We start from the raw sequence: 20,047 nt of genomic DNA, 5'->3' as shown, positions 1-20,047 counted from the left end.
ACGGCAACGCCGCGCCGGCAATGTCCCAGCTCAAGAGAGAAAGAGACAGCAGATCGTATGTCTGTCCTCTCCCCGCTCGAAGCTTACCGAGTGCCGAGCGTACACGAACAGAAGAGGGGCTTGCGCGACCAGCATATCCCCTCCATCTGAGTAGTTCGGACACGAACCATAGCACGGACACGAACCATGTGTGTACCGTTACCGAGCGTAACGACGTAGTTGACGTCCACTTTCTCAGGCGGCGCGTCAGTATACGTCCGCTGGAACGGAATGATCCCGGTGGCCGCTCTCAGGTTTCTCTCTGATACAAAGCCCCTTGCACAATGCCAGGCAACAGGCAATAGGAACAGGGAATAGAAATCAGAAATCATGTATAAATGCAGAATAAACAGTGACACAGGCAATAGACACAGAGTTTCCGTCACGTTGGAAATTTTGTGCCTATTGCCTGTTGCCAACCAATCATAGCATTCAAACTTTTTAGGTTGTAATTAATGATTTTTTGGTTATTTCCTGTTCCTATTGCCTGTTGTCTGGCATTGTGCAAGGGGCTTATTGTTACACAATGGCCTAGTTACACCGATCTCTTGATACGCGTATCAAATAGTATATTTGAACTGATCAGCCAATAATCAGACTTATTTGCTAGTTATTTACTATTTAATACGCGTATCAAGTGATCGGTGTAAACTAGGCCAATCAGGGGCTTAGAGGCCTTTCAATTATTAATTCGCGAATACACGGAACCACGTAATGTCTTGCGCTGTCTCACGTGCAGCGAGACACAGACGTGTATTAACCTTACTTATGGCGTTTTCGATTTACTACTCGACCCGACTCGGGTCGCATCAATGGACGTGGAATACATACATATGTATGTATTCCATGTCAATGATGCTAGAGTCCTGTATACATGATGCGACCCGAGTCGGTTTGAGTCGCAAATCGAAAACGCTATTATTTAACCATAAGCGAGAAACAAAATGGCGCTGGATCACATGATTTACTTAGCCAATCAGACTATTCCCTTCAATGTCGCTTCTCTATTATCTGACTCTAGGGTCGAGTAGCAAATCGAAAACGCTATGTGTAATTGGTTGGATCCAAAGGTAAGAACCAATCACATTCAATTGCTATTTTGCGCTTAGCTAAGCAGAGGTTCGGCAAAACGCAGCCGGCTATTGTATCCTTAACCTCAAGCTGCATGAGATATGATATAACTTGCAATAATTGTTTCATAAAAGTGAATAAGACGTTTATTGTAAAAAATTATTATGTCACTCGCGCGACGAGGACAGGTTTGTGTCTCGTTGATATTGCATACAATAACATCGTCATGTTTATGTACTTATTATTTATAATTAGCGAATGTTTGTACGTTCGAGTATGCTTGGGTTAATGTTGAAAATTTATAACATACGTCATGCGTATCACGGATTCTCAGTCACTAAGAAACTGCGTTTCAAAATTCACTGCGTCCTGAAAATCTATAATATATGTGACGTAAACTATAGAATAGATTTTCAGTACTTGCAGTAAATATCGAAACAGCCTAGTAGTGAATACCGGAATGCAGCCCTTGTCGTTTTTGCTATCTTTAGATTCACTGCAAATTTTGCAAAATCTACGTTTGTTTCCAATTTATTTTTAGCATTGGGGAACATTTGCTCGCATTTGGCACATATACGATGCAAAATGGCAAGATCCGTACAAGAGTGCTGAAGTAATAAAACATTATCTTATGGGAATGTACAAGCCAATATATCATCCACTGAGTAAGTATCATGTATTGTAATAACTCCTTTCTCCCAACAAGCAAACTGCCTGCAGTATAACAACAGATTTTAGGGCTGGTATCACAGTCTCCAATTAATGTGATCCTCCGATTAAACTCACTCTTCGTCTCTTTCTAGAGGGACAGTTAGAAAGAGATGCAGAGTGAGTTTAATTGGAGGATCACGTTAATCGGAGACTGTGATACCGGCCCTTAGGCCTGTTCTTTTCAGTTGAACTTCTTGCACAGTTCAATCTTTTCTCTTTTTCTTTCTAACATAAAAAGAAAAAGAGGAAAGATGAACCGTGCAGAAGTTCAGCTGAAAAGAACAGGTCTATGGTAGCAGATTTGTTTAAATATTGCAACAGAGATCTGATATCACTTGTGCATCCGCATTTGTGTTTTTACATAGCCTATTGAACAAAATTATTTCATAAACATTTAAATGGTTATAAAAATGCAGATTCTGTGTTCAATTTTTACAATCTGCTATTATACTATTTATATTCTGTTAACAGATTTCATTATATTTCTGCTGACATTCTATCTGAACTGACAAAATTTGTAGCAGACACTTTCAAAAATCTGTTCTTGACAGATTTGGCTAAGTTTTCATTATTTCGGAATGCTTATACAAGTTTAATTCCATATAACAAAGCGTTAACTTCTTTGTATTCTTATGAATAAAGCAATTTATATGAAAATATTAATATAGGGAGAAAAAGAACATTTATCTATGCACCTATTGTCCTATTGTACAGAAAAACTATGGAAGATTAAAACAATGGAAGAATAAGAATAAAAGATTTTTTCCTATAATTATTTTCATAGAGCGAAAATATTTATATAACTATATAAAATACTATAGAATAAAAACATATAAAGACCTAATTATGCATCGCAAATCCAAATCTTTAGATAAAAAAATGTAATAAGCGTAATTATAAAAAAAACTTTGATGTGGACTATTAACATGTACTTAATAATTTTTATATAGATTCTTGCGGCGATCATGTAGTAGTGATAAACAGCAAGGAGATCGCCTTACGCGGAGACGAATGGCGAAAACGTGTGTACTTTCATCATAATACGTATCACGGAGGTGCCACTTGGACTCTTGCATGGGAATTACATTACAAGGATCCAACTCTGGTAATTGATTTCTTGCGATTTCTAAGCGCACGATAATATAAAATTTTATTAATTTAATTATATAACCGTATATAATTGGAACAGATTGTAGAAAAAGCTGTATACAGAGCACTGCCGAAAAACTTACAACGGAGGTACACTATGCAAAGACTGCATATATTTCCAGATGAAAAAATACCTGAAGATATGTTGAAAAATGTTAGTAATCAAATCAAACAGCTAACAGCCGTCCCTGTCCGACTAGATCATATTCCACAGAAGGAAGTAGACAACTTCCCACAACTTTTAAAGTATCCCGAAAATTATATTCTTAAATAATAAGTTTAATATAAGTACTAAATATACAGCAATGTATCCAAATGATAATATACATGTATATACTAATGCTGAAGTCGTTGATTGTGTCATACGTTTTTTACATAAGTAAAATCCATAAATATTGATTCCAGTTCCAAAAAATTAGAATCCCAATAATAATATGCAATTGTGTAGAATCTATTTACAAAAATATTTGTAAAAACAAATACGAGTATGAACGTAGATATTCGCACGCACGCACGCACGCACACGCACACACACACACACACACACACATATACACGCGCTTGCGTATCTGTGTACGTGTTGTATTAATGTCTAATATCACAATTAAAATTCCTCCCATTTTTCCGTAATTCTACCTGATTCGTCGTCGTCATCATTCACAATTACGGAATACGTATGAGAAGTATCCCATTTACTTCGTTTTTGCTTGTCGGATGGTTCTTCCAATTCTGGATCTCTTGATGATTCCGTGGTATCGGCAATTCGTGATAGCGACAAATTCCTTCCGTACAATTCCGAATTTTCTGCATCAAAGTCATACGAGTTGCGTAAAATAGGTATATCGCAGAACTGGCATTGCGGTTCTTCGTACATGTCTTCCAAGCACGGGTGAAAGATTTGGTTGCATATCTGACAGACACGGTATTCCAACAACGTTATCTGCAACAATGTCGTGCAACATCTAGGTAACTTGTGGCCCCGCGGGCACGATCTGACGTGCCATCCATCTATTATTTCGCCACATAGGTTGCACTTTTCTATCTGATTTGGATAGTATGTAGTCGTGTTTAATATTTCCCGAATGCGTTGATTTATATCTTCGTTCTTCGTATCCTCATCTATACCTTGGTATATCTCTAGATATCGTCTTAATAGAAACACAGCAGACATTTGATCCTCCGACAGCGTATTCTTCTTTATCAAATTTTCAAGATATGCACAAGCGGAATGTAGGAAGATTAACGGGAGCGCTTCCGTTATCTTACACTCTCTTACGTGATCCATATTCGGCATTGGCTTCTTCGTCGTGCATACGCTCCTTATCACCGTCATCCACATTGATATTTGTAGTTTGTAGAGCGATAGCGGCTCAAGTTTCTTCGGAATTGGACAAAGTACCGCACAGGGATCATTTGCCTTCGCAGCTTTTAGTCTAAGGACTTCCATACAATCCCATATGCTTCCAAGATTTGTGCTATTATTAATAATAGACAGTGGATCACATATTGCACCTCTTAAAGTGAAGATATGCATTGTACTTGGTTCCCTCATCACCAGATGATCGTATACTGTATTCGGACTAGTTATACTTGTAAACATTATTTTATTTGGCGAATAAGCGAGCCCTAAATATTGAACACGTGTCTGTGGTAAATGACTTTTAATACTGATATTAACTAAATCATTCGATTGTGTGTCAACGACAAAAGTATGACTGTCTTGCGTGGTGATTAGAAATTGTTGAGCAACAATAGGAATTATACCTAAAACAATATATATATATATAAATATATATATAAAACAATAAATAACATATCCTAACATATTTTAAAGATTAATTAAAACGTTTATATATAATATAAAGTACATTTATAAAATTTAACTGTAAGCTATAATTCTTACCTGTAATAGTGAATTCTTGCACATGCAAGTGTCGTATATTTTTCAATTCTCCCGCCGAATTTATGCATAGCAACAAGAGGAAAGAACCCTTAGCGGCAAGAATCTTTATATCTGATTTATCTCGAGGAATCATATACAAATAATTAACTGCTACATGATCAGGATTGACATATTTTTCTACCGATATTGTTTTTACAATATTATCCCTATCCGTTAATTTTATGCCACATATTCTTCCATCAAAATATCCAACAATGATCAGATGCTCGTTTACATTAATAGTGATCCAACATAATACATTAGCTTTTAATGCATCATTTAAATATATTGTACCAACAAACACAAGCTCCAAGCTTTTTGTAAAATTTGATATTCTAGGGACCCTCCAAATCAATATGTCGCCACTACAATAGGCTACGGGAAAATATGCAAAGGAAGTTTCCCCTGTCTTGGAAAGTTCACCCCACGTCATAGAGCAAGCTTGCAATTCCTTTATCCTCTTAGCTATCCTTGCACTCTGGTTATTTAATTTCTTAGGAAAATTACATATATTAAGACTAGTTTTGATTTCACCTCCTATCATTTTTAAGTGCAGGGATGAAACATCGCATATGGAATACCAATTATTAGAAACTTTATGCAGCAAATCAACCGCACCTGCCGAGGTTAATATCGCTAACACGCATTGATTTGGAGAGATCAAATTTTTCGGCGACCACGCCGTCTTTACTATTCTTGGAAATTTGTCAGTTGCTCCATCAAATTTCGGCGTAATCACATCATTCATAAGAAGCGAATAAATGTCTTTGCGCATCAGATGCCCCATCAAGATGTCCGTCTCGTTCTTAAGTGCACATGTTGGAAAAGTGTCAGGAGGATATATGAAAGACCGGGTAAACTTGAAAGCTGGAGTCGGTGACATAGGCGACGGTTCCAACTGCTGTAATACAAAGAATCGAGGTTAGGTTAGGTTAGGTTACCTCAGTTGCTTTACTTAGCTGGTGTTTTGCATTTATACATAAAAATATCAATAGACACGGCAGTGTCTCGCGCCAAGTACACGCGGAGCGAGACGCACCGTGACTCGTTTACGCGAACGCACGAGTTGCGAGTACCCGAGATGTTGAGATCTCTTAAAAATACTACGATGCAGGTATATATAAAACTCAAAGATCGTGTAAATTGCAGAAATAAATTGCTCGATCTCCCTCTCGATATAAATGCAGTACCGGAGATCAACCTTTTGCGATGGAAGAGTAACTTACAAGTACGTGGACGCCCTTCTCCGTGATTATCGAGATTTGATTATCAGGTGACCATTGTATCGCGAATGGGTTCGTCACTAACGGAGAGATACTGACGCTATAAAGTTCTTCCGTTTCCATCACGAGTCGTTAATTTCATTCCTTAAAAATATCACGGCCTCTCAGCTATGAATCTAGTGCGTATGTTCGAAAGAAGCCTGCTGCCCAAGCCTAGGTGGAAGCACATAAAATTGCAGGAGCCATAAGCAGAAGGCAGAAAGCCATATGCGCATGCGTTATGGTATCTGTAGAGCTCTACGGATACCATAGCGCATGCGCATATGGCTTCTGCTTTTTGCTCATGGCTCCTGCAATTTTATGTGCTTCCACCTTTAAGGCCTTCACACATAAAATGTCGTAAGAGCGTAAAACGTAAGCGTAAGAAAATCGATCAATCCCAATCGAGTATTTTCCCCTACTGGGGTTACGAACAGCACAATACTCGATTGGGATTGGTCGATTTTCTTACGCTTACGTTTTACGTTCTTACGGGATTTTATGTGTGAAGGCCTTTAAGGTTTCTCTCTGGCCAGAGAGTAAAGCCCCTTGCACAATGCCAGGCAACAGACAATAGGAACAGGAAATAACCAAAAAATCGTTAATTACAACCTAAAAAATTCAAATGCTATGATTGGTTGGCAATAGGCAATAGGCACAGAATCTCCAACGTGACGGAAACTCTGTGTCTATTGCCTGTGTCACTGTTTATTCTGCATTTATACATGATTTCTGATTTCTATTCCCTGTTCCTATTGCCTGTTGCCTGGCATTGTGCAAGGGGCTTAAGGTACCGCCGTAGAGTTAACAGACAAATTGAATATTTTGGAATTATTCTTTTTCATATAATTTGGGAATTATTTGGGGAAGTTTGGGAAAATTGTTTAAACATTTGGGAAAGAATAGATTTTTTGTTATTAACAAAATTTATCGAGCGTCAAGTTAGCAGATAGTGACTATGTTTAATGTTTATTATAAATGGAATCGATTGGAAATCATTTGGGGATGACATCTTTATTGTAATTTTTATTTGGGAAAAGTCGGTTTTTTTGTAATTTAAATAAATCTTTGTATTAATGTTCTTTTTCGCTGCACTTCTGCACTAGTACAACAAGTGAACTTATTGCACTAGTTCAGAAGTGTAACGAAAAAGAACAGACCATTATTGGCAGTAGTGTGAAAATTACATATTTTTCGGAGGAGCAGCGAGTTGCTTTACGTCGAGACCGTCGAGTAGACCTCGACATGACAGCATACTCCGAAAAGAAAATTTGTAGGTGTTATTTTCTTCATATATAGTTCATATATACATTATTTATATCTTATAAACAGAGTAATTCCTTTATTTCCTTTTCCATAATCGTGGTACACTGACTCGCATGAGTCGGAAATCCATTGGGTTGAAAGAAGAATTCCTTTTCCGTCACGCGGTTACATTTATCACTAATAATAAGAATCTATCTTCTTTTCTCGTTGTTTCAGTGTATCTTTATTTGAGACAAATTAACGTGCGAGTAAGCGAGAGTGTGAATATATGAAAAGTAGAATAAAAGAAACAAAATGTAAGAGAGAATGAGAATAACGAGCATTATTTATATTGTGTTAGCATTTATTATTTATTTAGATTGTGTTAGCAGATTCCGTTATACTTCTGTTAGCGTTCTACTGACATCGCATGTAATATATCAGAACCGTCATCAAATCTGTAGTCTTTCTGCTGACAAAAATTTGTAGCAGATACTCTGCTTTTGACAGACTTAACCGTCTGAGTATTTTATAAGAATTGAAATAATGTAAAAACTAATAAGCATGAATGTAAATGCAAAAGCAATGTAATTATTTTGTAATTTTTAAAAATTTAATGAAATCTATGCATTAACACAAAATACTTGTCAGTAGAACGCTAACAAAAGTATAACAGAATCTGCTAACACAATCTAAATAATACTCGTTATTCTCATTCTCTATCTTACATTTTGTTTCTTTTTTATTCTACTTTTCATATATTCATTCACACTCTCGCTTGCTCGCACGTTTGTCTCAAATAAGATACACACTAAAACAACGAGAAAAGAAGATAGATTCTTATTATTCCAGCAAACGAAAAAAGATTGAAAAGAATTAAAACGGGATTGCCAGGAATTCAATTAAGGACTTTCCGAATTCCATTCTGTCCAAAAAAGGGATTGAAATAGTTTCAATATCATGGAATTCCTTATTTTGGAAAGAATTTGTCTTTTTTGAATCCCATCCAATTCCGACACAAAAATATTATACCACTGAATGCCAGGTTAGGGATTGGAAAGTTTCGTGATGAATTCCATTGAATACCATTGATTCCGTTAACGAAATGAATACCACTGAATGACAGGTTAGGGATTGGAAAGTTTCGTGATGAATTCCATTGAATACCATTGATTCCATTAACGAAATGAATACCATTGAATGCCAAACTAGGAATTAAAAATTTCCGTATTGAATTCCATTGAATTCCGTCTATTCTGACAATAAAATAAATACCATTGAATGCCAGGATAGGGATTGAAAAGTGTCCGTGTTAAGGAGGTTGAAGCAGTTTGGTCAACTCTAGATTTTAGTTTGTAAAAAATATATATGATAGTATAGGATCTACCGCATGTGTGAGAATTATTTCAGATTTATTGACCATCCAGAAGCTGAGATATTAATTTCCAAAAATGCGTCGTTTTACATGGGGTTAGATGGAGAAAGCGTTGACGGCGATGATTGATCCCAATTTTCTTTAATATCTAGTCTATATAAACGCTCAAAAAACGTGCCTACGCGTACAGTAAATTAATGCGAACATTTAGAACGCAAGAAAACACGTATTCACCATCTAATAACAAATATATTACAAGTTAAAGCGATCGAAATTAGACTGAAATAGCAGTTGATAGTTCGCGAGTAGGTAGATGTGGCAACGCAGCGTCGCCCGCGTTTTGGCTGTACCCGAATCCTGTCGGTATGTGCACATTTTTGTGGTTCTCTTCCGTGCTATGTCCACGATTTTTTGATTCTCTTTGGAAATAAAACCAAAAAATCATGAATCTAACGGAAGAAAACCAAAAAATTGTGAACATAACATAAAAGAGAACCCTAAAATCGTTGACATTACTACAAAATAGTAGACACAGCACGGAAGAGAACCAAAAACGTGCACATACCGACAGGATTTGGGTATAGCCAAAACGCGGGCACCTAACCTCTTATCCAGAATGACAGAAAATTCACCGGCATGTTTACGTTTAGCAACTGCCGTTACGTGGCTCAACACAGAGGCGAGTACTGCTACCAACCCCATAAAAGTGAAACGTTGCCAAGTTTCAATCGTATTTAATATAATCGACGGAAAGTTATTAAAAAATCGATAGCTTATATAATTGTCAAGGGAACTACCAGTAAGAATCATTATTTCATTCTATCAACGGCAAAACATATATTCATGCCATTTTTATATTGAAATAATTAGCAATACTACAAGTTTTCAAGTTGGCATTGGCAAAAAAGTGTTTCGTTTTTAGCTAATTAAAATATAAAGATGCATAATATGATACTTTTACTATACGTTTTATGCAATAGCAGCATATGGAGAATAAAATGATACCTAATACAGATTTTTTAATGACCTAATAAAAAACTTTTTTCTAAACCGTCAATTGACTCAACTGGATCGCTTCAACCTCCTTAAACCTGTGGCGGTACGCGCCACCAATAGTACACGCCCGCGCGGTATCTGCATTACCGGCAGTTCGCGTCGACGCCGCTAGGCCACCGGAAATAAGTTGGCAATGCAAGTTCATATTTTTTAATTTACTATAGCTCAAACGATTGCTCCCTAATTGCTCCCTCAGAATCGACGATTGCTCCCCTTTTAAGATTATTATTTTTCGAGATATTTAATAAAAACAAAAATTTTTTAATTTTTATTGAAAAACATATTTATAATAACTCTATGCAACTTTATAGGGCATAGAACGATTGCTCCTTCATTGCTCCTTATTGCTCCATCATAATTTTAATGATTTATTGCATTTTTATTGAAAAAATAACAAATTAATCATTTCACAAGGCCGCCTATTGTAACTATGGCTCGGCAGCGCATGCGCATGCTACCATAACTATGCGCATGCGCGATGGTATCTGTTAGAGCTTTTACGGATACCATAGCGCATGCGCGTATGGCTTTTGCTTTCTGCTCATGGCTCCTGCAATTTTATGTGCTTCCATCTTAACTATTTCTCGCTTCGCTCTATTGGGATTTTTAATCGCTCCATTCGTATAATTAATTTTGTATGATATTTTAGCAGATAACTGTTTATTTTCTTGGAAAAATACATTTCTCACAGTCTTCTGCAAGTATATCCAACATAAAACGATTGCTCCTTAATTGCCCACCTGTCAGCATTGTGCATGAGCCCTTATTGACGTTAGGCTTAGTTTCCACGCGTCGCGTCATCTGTCGTTAAAGCCTCTTGCACAATGCCAGGCAACAGGCAATAGGAACAGGGAATAGAAATCAGAAATCATGTATAAATGCAGAATAAACAGTGACACAATCAATAGACACAGAGTTTCAGTCACGTTGGAAATTCTGTGCCTATTGCCTGTTGCCAACCAATCATAGCATTCGAACTTTTTAGGTTGTAATTAACGATTTTTTTAGTTATTTCCTGTTCCTATTGCCTGTTGTCTGGCATTGTGCAAGGGGCTTTAGGGGCGCAACACAATACAAGCAATAGAAATAGGGAATAGGAACAGAATGCATTGATACACGGCTTCCGATAGGTTGAAAATTTATTGCTTTGTGTTTTGCATTATGTTTACGCCTGAACGGTATCAACCAATCAAAATTTTTTATGAGTGCGTTTCACTTAACGTCCGCAACGTTCTTAAAGGCCCTTGCACGTAACAAAGTTTTAGGGCTGGTTTATAATAGCCGTAACCGTTGATTTAAGCCGTAATCTTTAAGAAATTGACCAATCACAGTCGAATGTGAGAAGAATAATCGACTGTGATTGGTCAATTTCTTAAAGATTACGGCTTAAATCAACGGTTACGGCTATTATAAACCAGCCCTTAGTCATAATCGTAAGGCTGTAAACAATTAATAGACCAATCACAGTCGATTATTTTCCTCGCGTTTGAAGAATAATTGAGTGTGATTTGTCTTATTTTCTTACGGCCTTACGATTAAAATTAAAACTTTGTTACGTGCAATGGCCTTAAAGCGAGAAACACAGACTTTTGCATAACGCATAATACGTAAGCATAAGAAAACTGATTGGTCTATTTCATTATGCACATACATATGAACTAATCAATTCTCTTATGCTTATGTTTATGGGCTCATGCAAGTTTGTGTGGATATAGCTTAAAGCCTTGGTCCACGATGCTAGAACTGCGTTCGGTTTCGGTTTAAGCCAATGAAACTGCTGCTTTACTGTAAGAGCTGCAAGTTGATTGGCTTAAACCAAAACTCGGACGCAGTTCTAACAATGTGGACACAAGGCTTAAGTGCCCATCTACAATAGGTGTTTTAAGCCCTAAGCCCTAAGAAATTGACCAATCACAGTCAATTTATTCTCCTCAAATTCAATTGTGATTGAACAATTTCTTAAGGCTTAGGGTGCCTCCCCATGCAAGACGGAATCGCGGAAAACGGAATCTCGGAATCATTCTGATTGGTTAGTCTCATGAGGCTAACCAATAGCCTCATGGGATTAACCAATCAGAATGATTCCGAGATTCCGTCTTGCATGGGGAGGCACCCTTAGGGCTTAAAACACCTATTGTAGTTATTGTAGATGGGCACTAAGGCCGAGTTTTCACTGAGCGCGTCACGCGTCGCGTCATCACAAGTTAACCAATCAACACATCCCATTTTATTACATTACTTGTGACGGGATCAAAATGGGATGTTTTGATTGGTCGCGACGGATAAGGCCCGGTCTACAATGGATGTCGGAAGTCGGAGTCGTAAGAAATTGACCAATCAATTGACCATTCATTATTTTTCGACCGCAAGGAGAATAATAGATTGTAATTGGTCAATTTCTTACGACTCCGACTTCCGACATCCATTGTAGACCGGGCCTAAAGCCCGGTGTCCACGATGCAAGAACTGGGTCCAAGTTTCGGTTTAAGCCAATGAAACTGCTACTTTTCTGTAAGAGCTGCAAGTTGATTGGCTTAAGCCCGGTGTCCACGATGCAAGAATTGTGTCCAAGTTTCGGTTTAAGCCAATGAAACTGCTACTTTTCTGTAAGAGCTGCAAGATGATTGGCTTAAACCAAAACTTGGACACAGTTCTAGCATCGTGGACACCGGACTTTAAATCGAAACTTGGACACAGTTCTTGCATCGTGGACACCGGGCTTAACGCGATGCGTGACGCGCTCAGTGGAAACTCAGCCTTTTAGGCCGAGTTTCCACTGAGCGCGTCACGCATCGCGTTATCCGTCGCGACCAATCAAAACATCTTATTTTATTACATTATTTGTAATGGGATGTTTAGATTGGTTAAGCCCCTTGCACAATGCCAGACAACAGGCAATAGGAACAGGAAATAACTAAAAAAATCGTTAATTACAACCTAAAAAGTTCGAATGCTATGATTGGTTGGCAACAGGCAATAGGCACAGAATTTCCAACGTGACTGAAACTCTGTGTCTATTGATTGTGTCACTGTTTATTCTGCATTTATACATGATTTCTGATTTCTATTCCCTGTTCCTATTGCCTGTTGCCTGGCATTGTGCAAGAGGCTTTAACGACAGATGACGCGACGCGTGGAAACTAAGCCTAACGTCAATAAGGGCTCATGCACAATGCTGACAGGTGGGCAATTAAGGAGCAATCGTTTTATGTTGGATATACTTGCAGAAGACTGTGAGAAATGTATTTTTCCAAGAAAATAAACAGTTCTCTGCTAAAATATCATACAAAATTAATTATACGAATGGAGCGATTAAAAATCCCAATAGAGCGAAGCGAGAAATAGTTAAGATGGAAGCACATAAAATTGCAGGAGCCATGAGCAGAAAGCAGAAGCCATACGCGCATGCGCTATGGTATTCGTAAAAGCTCTAACAGATACTATCGCGCATGCGCATAGTTATGGTAGCATGCGCATGCGCTGCCGAGCCATAGTTACAATAGGCGGCCTTGTGAAATGATTAATTTGTTATTTTTTCAATAAAAATGCAATAAATCATTAAAATTATGATGGAGCAATAAGGAGCAATGAAGGAGCAATCATTCTATGCCCTATAAAGTTGCATAGAGTTATTATAAATATGTTTTTCAATAAAAATTAAAAATTTTTCGTTTTTATTAAATATCTCGAAAAATAATAATCTTAAAAGGGGAGCAATCGTCGATTCTGAGGGAGCAATTAGGGAGCAATCGTTTGAGCTATAGTAAATTAAAAAATATGAACTTGCATTGCCAACTTATTTCCGGTCGCTAGGCCGGGGCATCTTCTCGAGTTCAAAGTTTCGTCTCGACCGCTATGTAAAGGGACTGCCTACGGTGCCTGACAGATCTTACAAATCTCATTTTCGAGCTAATTGCCCGTCGGCAGTAGTGCGTGTAATGCCCTTAGGCATACACAAAAGCTCACCGACGAACAACGGCGCTTGGTCGCCTAACGGAGGCGCGAGACGTTTTCTAAACCATCTAATGCCATGCAATTCCATAACCTTTACGGATTCCATAGGATTGGATGGAATTGAAATTTTTCTTTTTTGGATTCCATGGGATTGGACCATCTCATTTCGAATCCCATCTAATTTCATCTAATTCCGCCAAAAAAGGGATTCAAAAGTATTAAAAAATTTCAATATCTTTTAATCCTTTTGCGTTTGCTGGGATTAGTGATAAATGTAGCCGCGTGACGGAAAAGGAATTCTTCTTTCAACCCAATGAATTTCCGACTCATGCGAGTTAATGTACCACGATTATGGAAAAGGAAATAAAGGAATTACTCTGTTTATAAGATATAAATAATGTATATATGAAGAAAATAACATCTACAAATTTTCTTTTCGGAGTATGTTGTCATGTCGAGGTCTACTCGACGGTCTCGACGTAAGCAACTCGCTGCTCCTCCGAAAAATATGTAATTTTCACACTACTGCCGATAATGGTCTGTTCTTTTTCGCTACACTTCTGAACTAGTGCAATAAGTTCACTTGTTGTACTAGTGCAGAAGTGCAGCGAAAAAGAACATTAAGTAATACAAAGATTTATTTAAATTACAAAAAAACCGACTTTTCCCAAATAAAAATTACAATGAAGATGTCATCCCCAAATGATTTCCAGTCGATTCCATTTATAATAAACATTAAACATAGTCACTATCTGCTAACTTGACGCTCGATAAATTTTGTTAATAACAAAAAATCTATTCTTTCCCAAATGTTTAAACAATTTTCCCAAACTTCCCCAAATGATTCCCAAATTATATAAAAAAGAATAATTCCAAAATATTCAATTTGTCTGCTAACTCTACGGCGGTGAGTAAGGTTGAGAGTTGCGATTCCGAGCACGCGCACACTCGCGCATGCGCAGCAGTAGCGTTTGGAGCACTGAAATCTATATATAGGGTGAACCAAAAGTATAAGCACAGTATAACCATACCCAGTAGCGACACTGAGTGTCGGCACCTTTGATGTAGTTGTTTTCAAGTCACGTCGCCATATTGTTAGATGTACCCGGCGCTACGTTTGAAATGTACATATATAATAAAAAAATTTATATGAGTATATGTAATAAAAAAATATTTTTTGCGCAATTTTAATTAAAATCCATAACATTTCTTGAAGTAGAAGAAATGGAAATAACACTTCTGTGTATTTTGTATCATTTTATTTTAAAATTTTTCGTAATTTATTGTGTAAATAGAATTGTAAAATGTATACAAAATATATATAATTATTGAGCTCAAAATTTAAGCGAATATAGATCATTGGGCGCAAAAGCTAATATTTTTATTTGTTTTGTCATTGAGTAAAAAATGCATAAAAATATTTAAAAAAAATTCTTATGTTTATTCCGAGATGCGTTAAAATTTCATAATTTTTACTGATAATTTTAGTAAAATATAAATATTAATATCCATTTTTTTAAATTAATTGTTCCTCATGGACATCCTTTAGTAGAAAGAATGTACTCCAGATGTCAATGTCAACTGAAACAATAATTGGAATAATTAAAAACATGTAATATTCACTATTACTATGTGCTGTTACTGTGTAATAAACTTATATAAGAAGTAGTAGAAATGTTAAAAGAAGTAGCAGAAATGTTAAAAGGAGTAGCAGAAATAATAAAAATTTATTTCAGAAAGTAACACATACATTATTTTCACATGCACAAAGTTGCCAAACACATTTAGTTTTATAATAATAAAATTATAAACGAACTTCAATAATAAATTTAATTAACGAAAACACAGTCGCTTTTATAAAAATAGATATTAAATAATTTGCGTTTATAAGGAAAGAACGTATAGACATTAAATCTAATCGTGACGTAAAATTATAGTTTTTCTGTATCCGGATTGCGATTTGAAACGCTTATTAATAAATTGATAAATTTTAATGTATAAAATAGTCGTACTCGAGCATATAATTTCAATAAATAATTATGCGGAAAATGTTGACACGGATGAATAAATTCAACTTCTTCAAAAATGGTAATGAGGTTACGAATTATATGCTTTTGTACAATCAATTCCTCAATTTTAGAAAAAAATAAATTTTTTAACGTTTTAAGATATATTACGAAATCATCGTGCGGCATAGATAAATTTCCGAAAGGATTATCTTCAGTAGAATTGTAAGCCCTAAAGAAACAGTAATATGAAATTTCATTTAAGTCGATGTACGAGTTTGCATATTGAGAACAAATCTCACACGAATGTTTTTGAAGACATTTACGTATTACGTATCTACAAATATATCGGAACTCATCTTGTTCGTTTACGTCCATCTGACGATAATCATGATCATCCAAAAGTATTGGTGCAATGTCATCTGTCTGGGGTTCAACATCCATATAATTCTCTTCTCTAAAGTTTGTAATAGCTACAAATATATCAGCATTGTCTCTTTTACAATTTCCAGTTTCAGCAGTACAATATTTTATAGAGAACATTTTTCTGAACGAATAAAAAAACTGAACTGGGGTAGGATTAATAACATTGCCATTCAATCCTCGAATAGCCGAAAAAAAGTGTTCCAAACAGTCCTGAGTAAAACGTCGTAATAATAAAAATTGGATTTCTGAAGACACATTTTGCAAATGTTCCCACATTTGAAGAAGAGAATTTATATTATGTTTCATGCATTTGAAAACTTGAACTTTATTAGAAATATTAACACCAGCTTTATTAAATATCATTATTTTGGATAAATAATCTTTAATTTTTGAAAGAAATTCTAATTGATATTGCGCTCCTCGAAAAGCTTTGTTTAAATTGTGATGGATGTTGAACCGAAGATGAATTGAATAAATCGAAGTAATCGTTTATATTTTGGATAAAATCTGCTGTTCTAAGTGCAATTGAAGCAACCGCAGGTTTAAAAGCTCCAAAAATTACCATTTTTCTCAAGCTACTACTCACTGTACAGCTCAAAATTTGTGTAGCCAAATATACTCTCATTTTATCGAAATTTGAAAATTTCATATGCTTATCAGTGAGTTTAGGTGCAAGTCGAAATTGCCTAGTTTGATCTTGTTGAAATAAATCATCAACGCACTTTCAAGATATCGCTTTAGAGTCATACTCAATAATATTGTCATGGAAATTATTCCTGACAGCTTTAATTATATGAGGTAAATCAAAAAGATGTGAGATTCGCTCGTTATTAAACAAAAAAAAAATGGATTGTTCTCTGTCACACCTAGGTATGACTATTTAGCGGTTAATTTAAAATTCCCTCCCATGTCTGAAACAAACGCGACTACTTTAAACCCCGCATTTTGCAGTTTTGTAATTGCCTGAGGAATAATGGCTGTTAATTTATCCTAGCAGAGAAAGAAGAATGAAGAAAGAAGTAAGCCAAAGGTTGTTTCCAATTGTTGCAAAACCCTCTGATCATTAAGGCCGGTATTCATAGTCTTTAAGATCGTCTTAAGTAATGTCTTAAGACGCTAATACGGCTCTGTGATTGGTTCATAACATCTTAAGATTGAACTTAAGACGGTCTTAAATAATTATGAATACCGGGCTAAAACTGCAACATTACATGCTGGAAGATCTAATTTACCATCACCCAAGTCTTCAAACCCAATGACTTCATCCTGACTTATATTATAATAAAGATTTGCTTTAATTGATGTTTCATCAATGCATAAAATGCAATACTTCTCGAGAGGTGACGAAGAAGCTTGTAACTTTTTTTTCAAAATATCAAAAACAAAATCATGCAAACCTGGAGTAATTTTCAAATGTTCAATCATGCGTTGTAAGGTTCTTACACTGGAAAGGATAAATTTTTGTGCAAAAGAATTATAAACTCTGCCTCCCTCAGAAAACAATATATCTAAACAAAACTTTTTAAATGGAAGCGAATATTTTCGTCCTTTGGCTGACTTATATTTACTAAGACGTACTTGAGTTTTTACAAAATTTGCAATCTCTGGTGGTAGAAATTCGTCTGTAGCTTCACAATATTCATTCAAGGACATTTTTTTGTGTCTTATTTTTGAAGTTTGTATCTTATTTTTCTGTCGTTCTAATTGTTGTTTTAATTTTCGGACCTCTCGATGTAACGCCTCAATTCTGCCTCTCAAAATTTTTTTGCGCGGGGAATGATTAGAAAATTTTGGCTCTGTTTGACTATACTGATGCAACTGTTGTGGCTCTGTTTGAGCATACTGATCCAACTGTTGTAGCTCTGTTTGAGCATATTAATGTGACACTGATTCCATTTGCTCATGTTCATACTGCCCGTGATGATTGTTAACTGTAATATTTAAAAATACTACATCAATTACAAAATTTAAAAAATTAATGATTATATTCCATTTATTACGAAGAAAGAACGAATATATAAATTGTAATAACCATACATCAATTTCATTTTCTAATTCACTAAAATTTTATGTTACTAGCATTAGTTAATTCTACATTAAACTAAAATTACTACCTGATATTGACTGACATTCAACCTTGTCTGAAAAGCCAGTTTCAAATAATTCCAATTATTGCTTATCACAGTTAGATTTAATGATATTACACTCAACTGAAATATAGTAATTATGTTCACCAAATTTTTGATATTCCAACCATAAACACACACACACACACACGGTTCAAAACTGCTTACCTGATATTACTGTATTTTCCTCAGAATTATCACTCAAATTAAATGTTACGTTGTTTTCACTTGATAAGTCAAAAGATTCATTATTATCATTTTCCATTGGTTCGGGGATTGCATGTGGTTGAAGTCTGTTTTTCAAATCGTTTAAAATGATCACCACAAACTTTGTAATTTTTATATAAATTTCCTGGTGACGTATTAATTTTGCGACCACATTTTTTCAACCACAATTTTGCTCTGAAAAATGTTTTGTATAAAATATTAATGAGAAAACACTTGATATATAATTCAATTAACAATCCGCTAATGGAAATTATTTTTACCGATCTGGATCTTTTGGAAAACGAAAAAAACTGGGACTAGATTCACGCCCAGAAATATTTGAACAACTCTTCATGGCACAACTATATCCACCTTTCTTCATTTTAATGTAGCACGACACACGCTGTTTTTGCCAGGAATTTTTTATCACTAATAAAGAGACAAAATTTATTCAAATAAAAAACATGTCATAAAACTATGGAGGTTGAGGTTACCTACGATGTTCGAAGTGCAACTGGGCGCAACCATGTTGTGAGATGGAACGACTCGCACATGCGCACTAAAATTTTATTCCGGGTCAGACGGCTGAGTGTCGCTACTGGGTATGGTTATACTGTGGTATAAGTACAGTCAATTATGAGTCAAATATCTCGCATAAACAATGCATTTTAGAAAAAAATGTTTTAGACATAAGTTGTAGGGTTTAAAAAGATCTATTTACTGACCTTATTATAGTTTGATCTTAGGTGACGGCCTTAAGGTCAAGTTAAAGTCACTTTAAATTTTTTAAACTGGACCTCCTATTTTTTTATTGCATTATTCTTGTAGCCTTTGTCAAGACATTTTCAAAACATAATAAAGCTCTCTTTCGTTAAGAATTTCCTGAGATATTTAATTTAAATTTTGTTATGATATTTTCAATATCCCTTACAAAAAAGTGTTATATATAATAATTAAGTACTTATTTTGTGTATTTAAAGTACTACAATTGAGTATTTATTAGTGCTTGAATCACTAATCCAAGTATTTTGCACATCAGTATGTCACTATAACAGGTCAGAGTATATAATTTGTGAAAGTATCCCAGGTAGCACATACACGTTTCAGAAATGTTTTATAAGCGTTTTTTCGAAACGTTTTATAACTGATTTCTAGAAACGTTTCTCATAAGTAAAAATGTCCATTCGAAAAACGTTCGATGGAATGTTTCTTTTCCGATAAAATAACATTTAAAAACCTATTATAGAAACGTTTTGTTTTAATGATAAAGACATTTTAGATAAAGACATTTAAAATTCCTACTTTTCACGTCTTTTGTACGTGTTTATGACGTTTTTGAGGCATGCGTGAGAATGTTCTAGAAGCTTTATGCATATACCATCTATGACATTCTTTTTCGAAGCAATTCGTGAACTACTGCACATTCGTGCGCAATAAAGTTGAAGTGAAACAAAATATACTTGTCTCACTCTAACTTA

The 20,047-nt window shown here is 35.5% G+C and overlaps 2 protein-coding genes, 1 long non-coding RNA gene and 1 pseudogene across 4 annotated transcripts in view; 1 reads left to right on the top strand and 3 right to left on the bottom strand.

Annotated features, from left to right (window-relative positions):
• The window catches only part of LOC139812163 (uncharacterized), a 43,539-nt gene extending 43,321 nt beyond the window's left edge, over nucleotides 1-218 (bottom strand). The window contains exon 1 of one of the 2 annotated variants that reach the window (XR_011731821.1): nucleotides 203-218. This is a non-coding gene — a long non-coding RNA (uncharacterized lncRNA). Of the gene's footprint in view, nucleotides 1-185 lie in introns of both variants that reach the window. The other variant, XR_011731820.1, reaches the window with a different exon arrangement.
• A 920-nt stretch (nucleotides 219-1,138) lies between these two features.
• Mrpl13 (mitochondrial ribosomal protein L13) lies at nucleotides 1,139-3,317 on the top strand. The gene is made up of 4 exons (XM_071776794.1): nucleotides 1,139-1,298; nucleotides 1,652-1,775; nucleotides 2,772-2,926; nucleotides 3,011-3,317. The coding sequence occupies exons 1-4, from the start codon at nucleotides 1,275-1,277 to the stop codon at nucleotides 3,242-3,244; spliced, it is 537 nt and encodes a 178-aa protein (XP_071632895.1). The 5' UTR covers nucleotides 1,139-1,274; the 3' UTR covers nucleotides 3,245-3,317.
• On the bottom strand, nucleotides 2,945-6,391 carry LOC139812135 (uncharacterized). The gene is made up of 3 exons (XM_071776759.1): nucleotides 6,139-6,391; nucleotides 4,874-5,813; nucleotides 2,945-4,734 (listed from the first exon to the last, which is right to left on the bottom strand). Exons 1-3 carry the CDS (start codon nucleotides 6,256-6,258, stop codon nucleotides 3,575-3,577), a joined length of 2,220 nt encoding a protein of 739 aa, XP_071632860.1. The 5' UTR covers nucleotides 6,259-6,391; the 3' UTR covers nucleotides 2,945-3,574.
• Nucleotides 6,392-15,404: 9,013 nt separating this feature from the next.
• Nucleotides 15,405-19,803, bottom strand: LOC139810921 (uncharacterized; annotated as a pseudogene).
• Nucleotides 19,804-20,047: the final 244 nt, after the last annotated feature.

This window comes from Temnothorax longispinosus, chromosome 1 (assembly GCF_030848805.1).
Source record: "Temnothorax longispinosus isolate EJ_2023e chromosome 1, Tlon_JGU_v1, whole genome shotgun sequence".
Classification (NCBI taxonomy): domain Eukaryota; kingdom Metazoa; phylum Arthropoda; class Insecta; order Hymenoptera; family Formicidae; genus Temnothorax; species Temnothorax longispinosus.
This window is presented reverse-complemented; position numbering and strand designations above follow the sequence as displayed.

Coding starts and splice junctions, on each gene's coding strand:
- LOC139812135 (XM_071776759.1), bottom strand. CDS start 6,258: ATGGAAACGGAAGAACTTTATAGCGTCAGTATCTCTCCGTTAGTGACG. Junction 5,814..6,138: donor AGAAGGGCGTCCACGTACTT/GTAAGTTACTCT, acceptor TTTGTATTACAG/CAGTTGGAACCGTCGCCTAT. Junction 4,735..4,873: donor GCAAGAATTCACTATTACAG/GTAAGAATTATA, acceptor ATATTGTTTTAG/GTATAATTCCTATTGTTGCT.
- Mrpl13 (XM_071776794.1), top strand. CDS start 1,275: ATGTCACTCGCGCGACGAGGACAG. Junction 1,299..1,651: donor CACTCGCGCGACGAGGACAG/GTTTGTGTCTCG, acceptor ATTTATTTTTAG/CATTGGGGAACATTTGCTCG. Junction 2,927..3,010: donor ATTACAAGGATCCAACTCTG/GTAATTGATTTC, acceptor TAATTGGAACAG/ATTGTAGAAAAAGCTGTATA.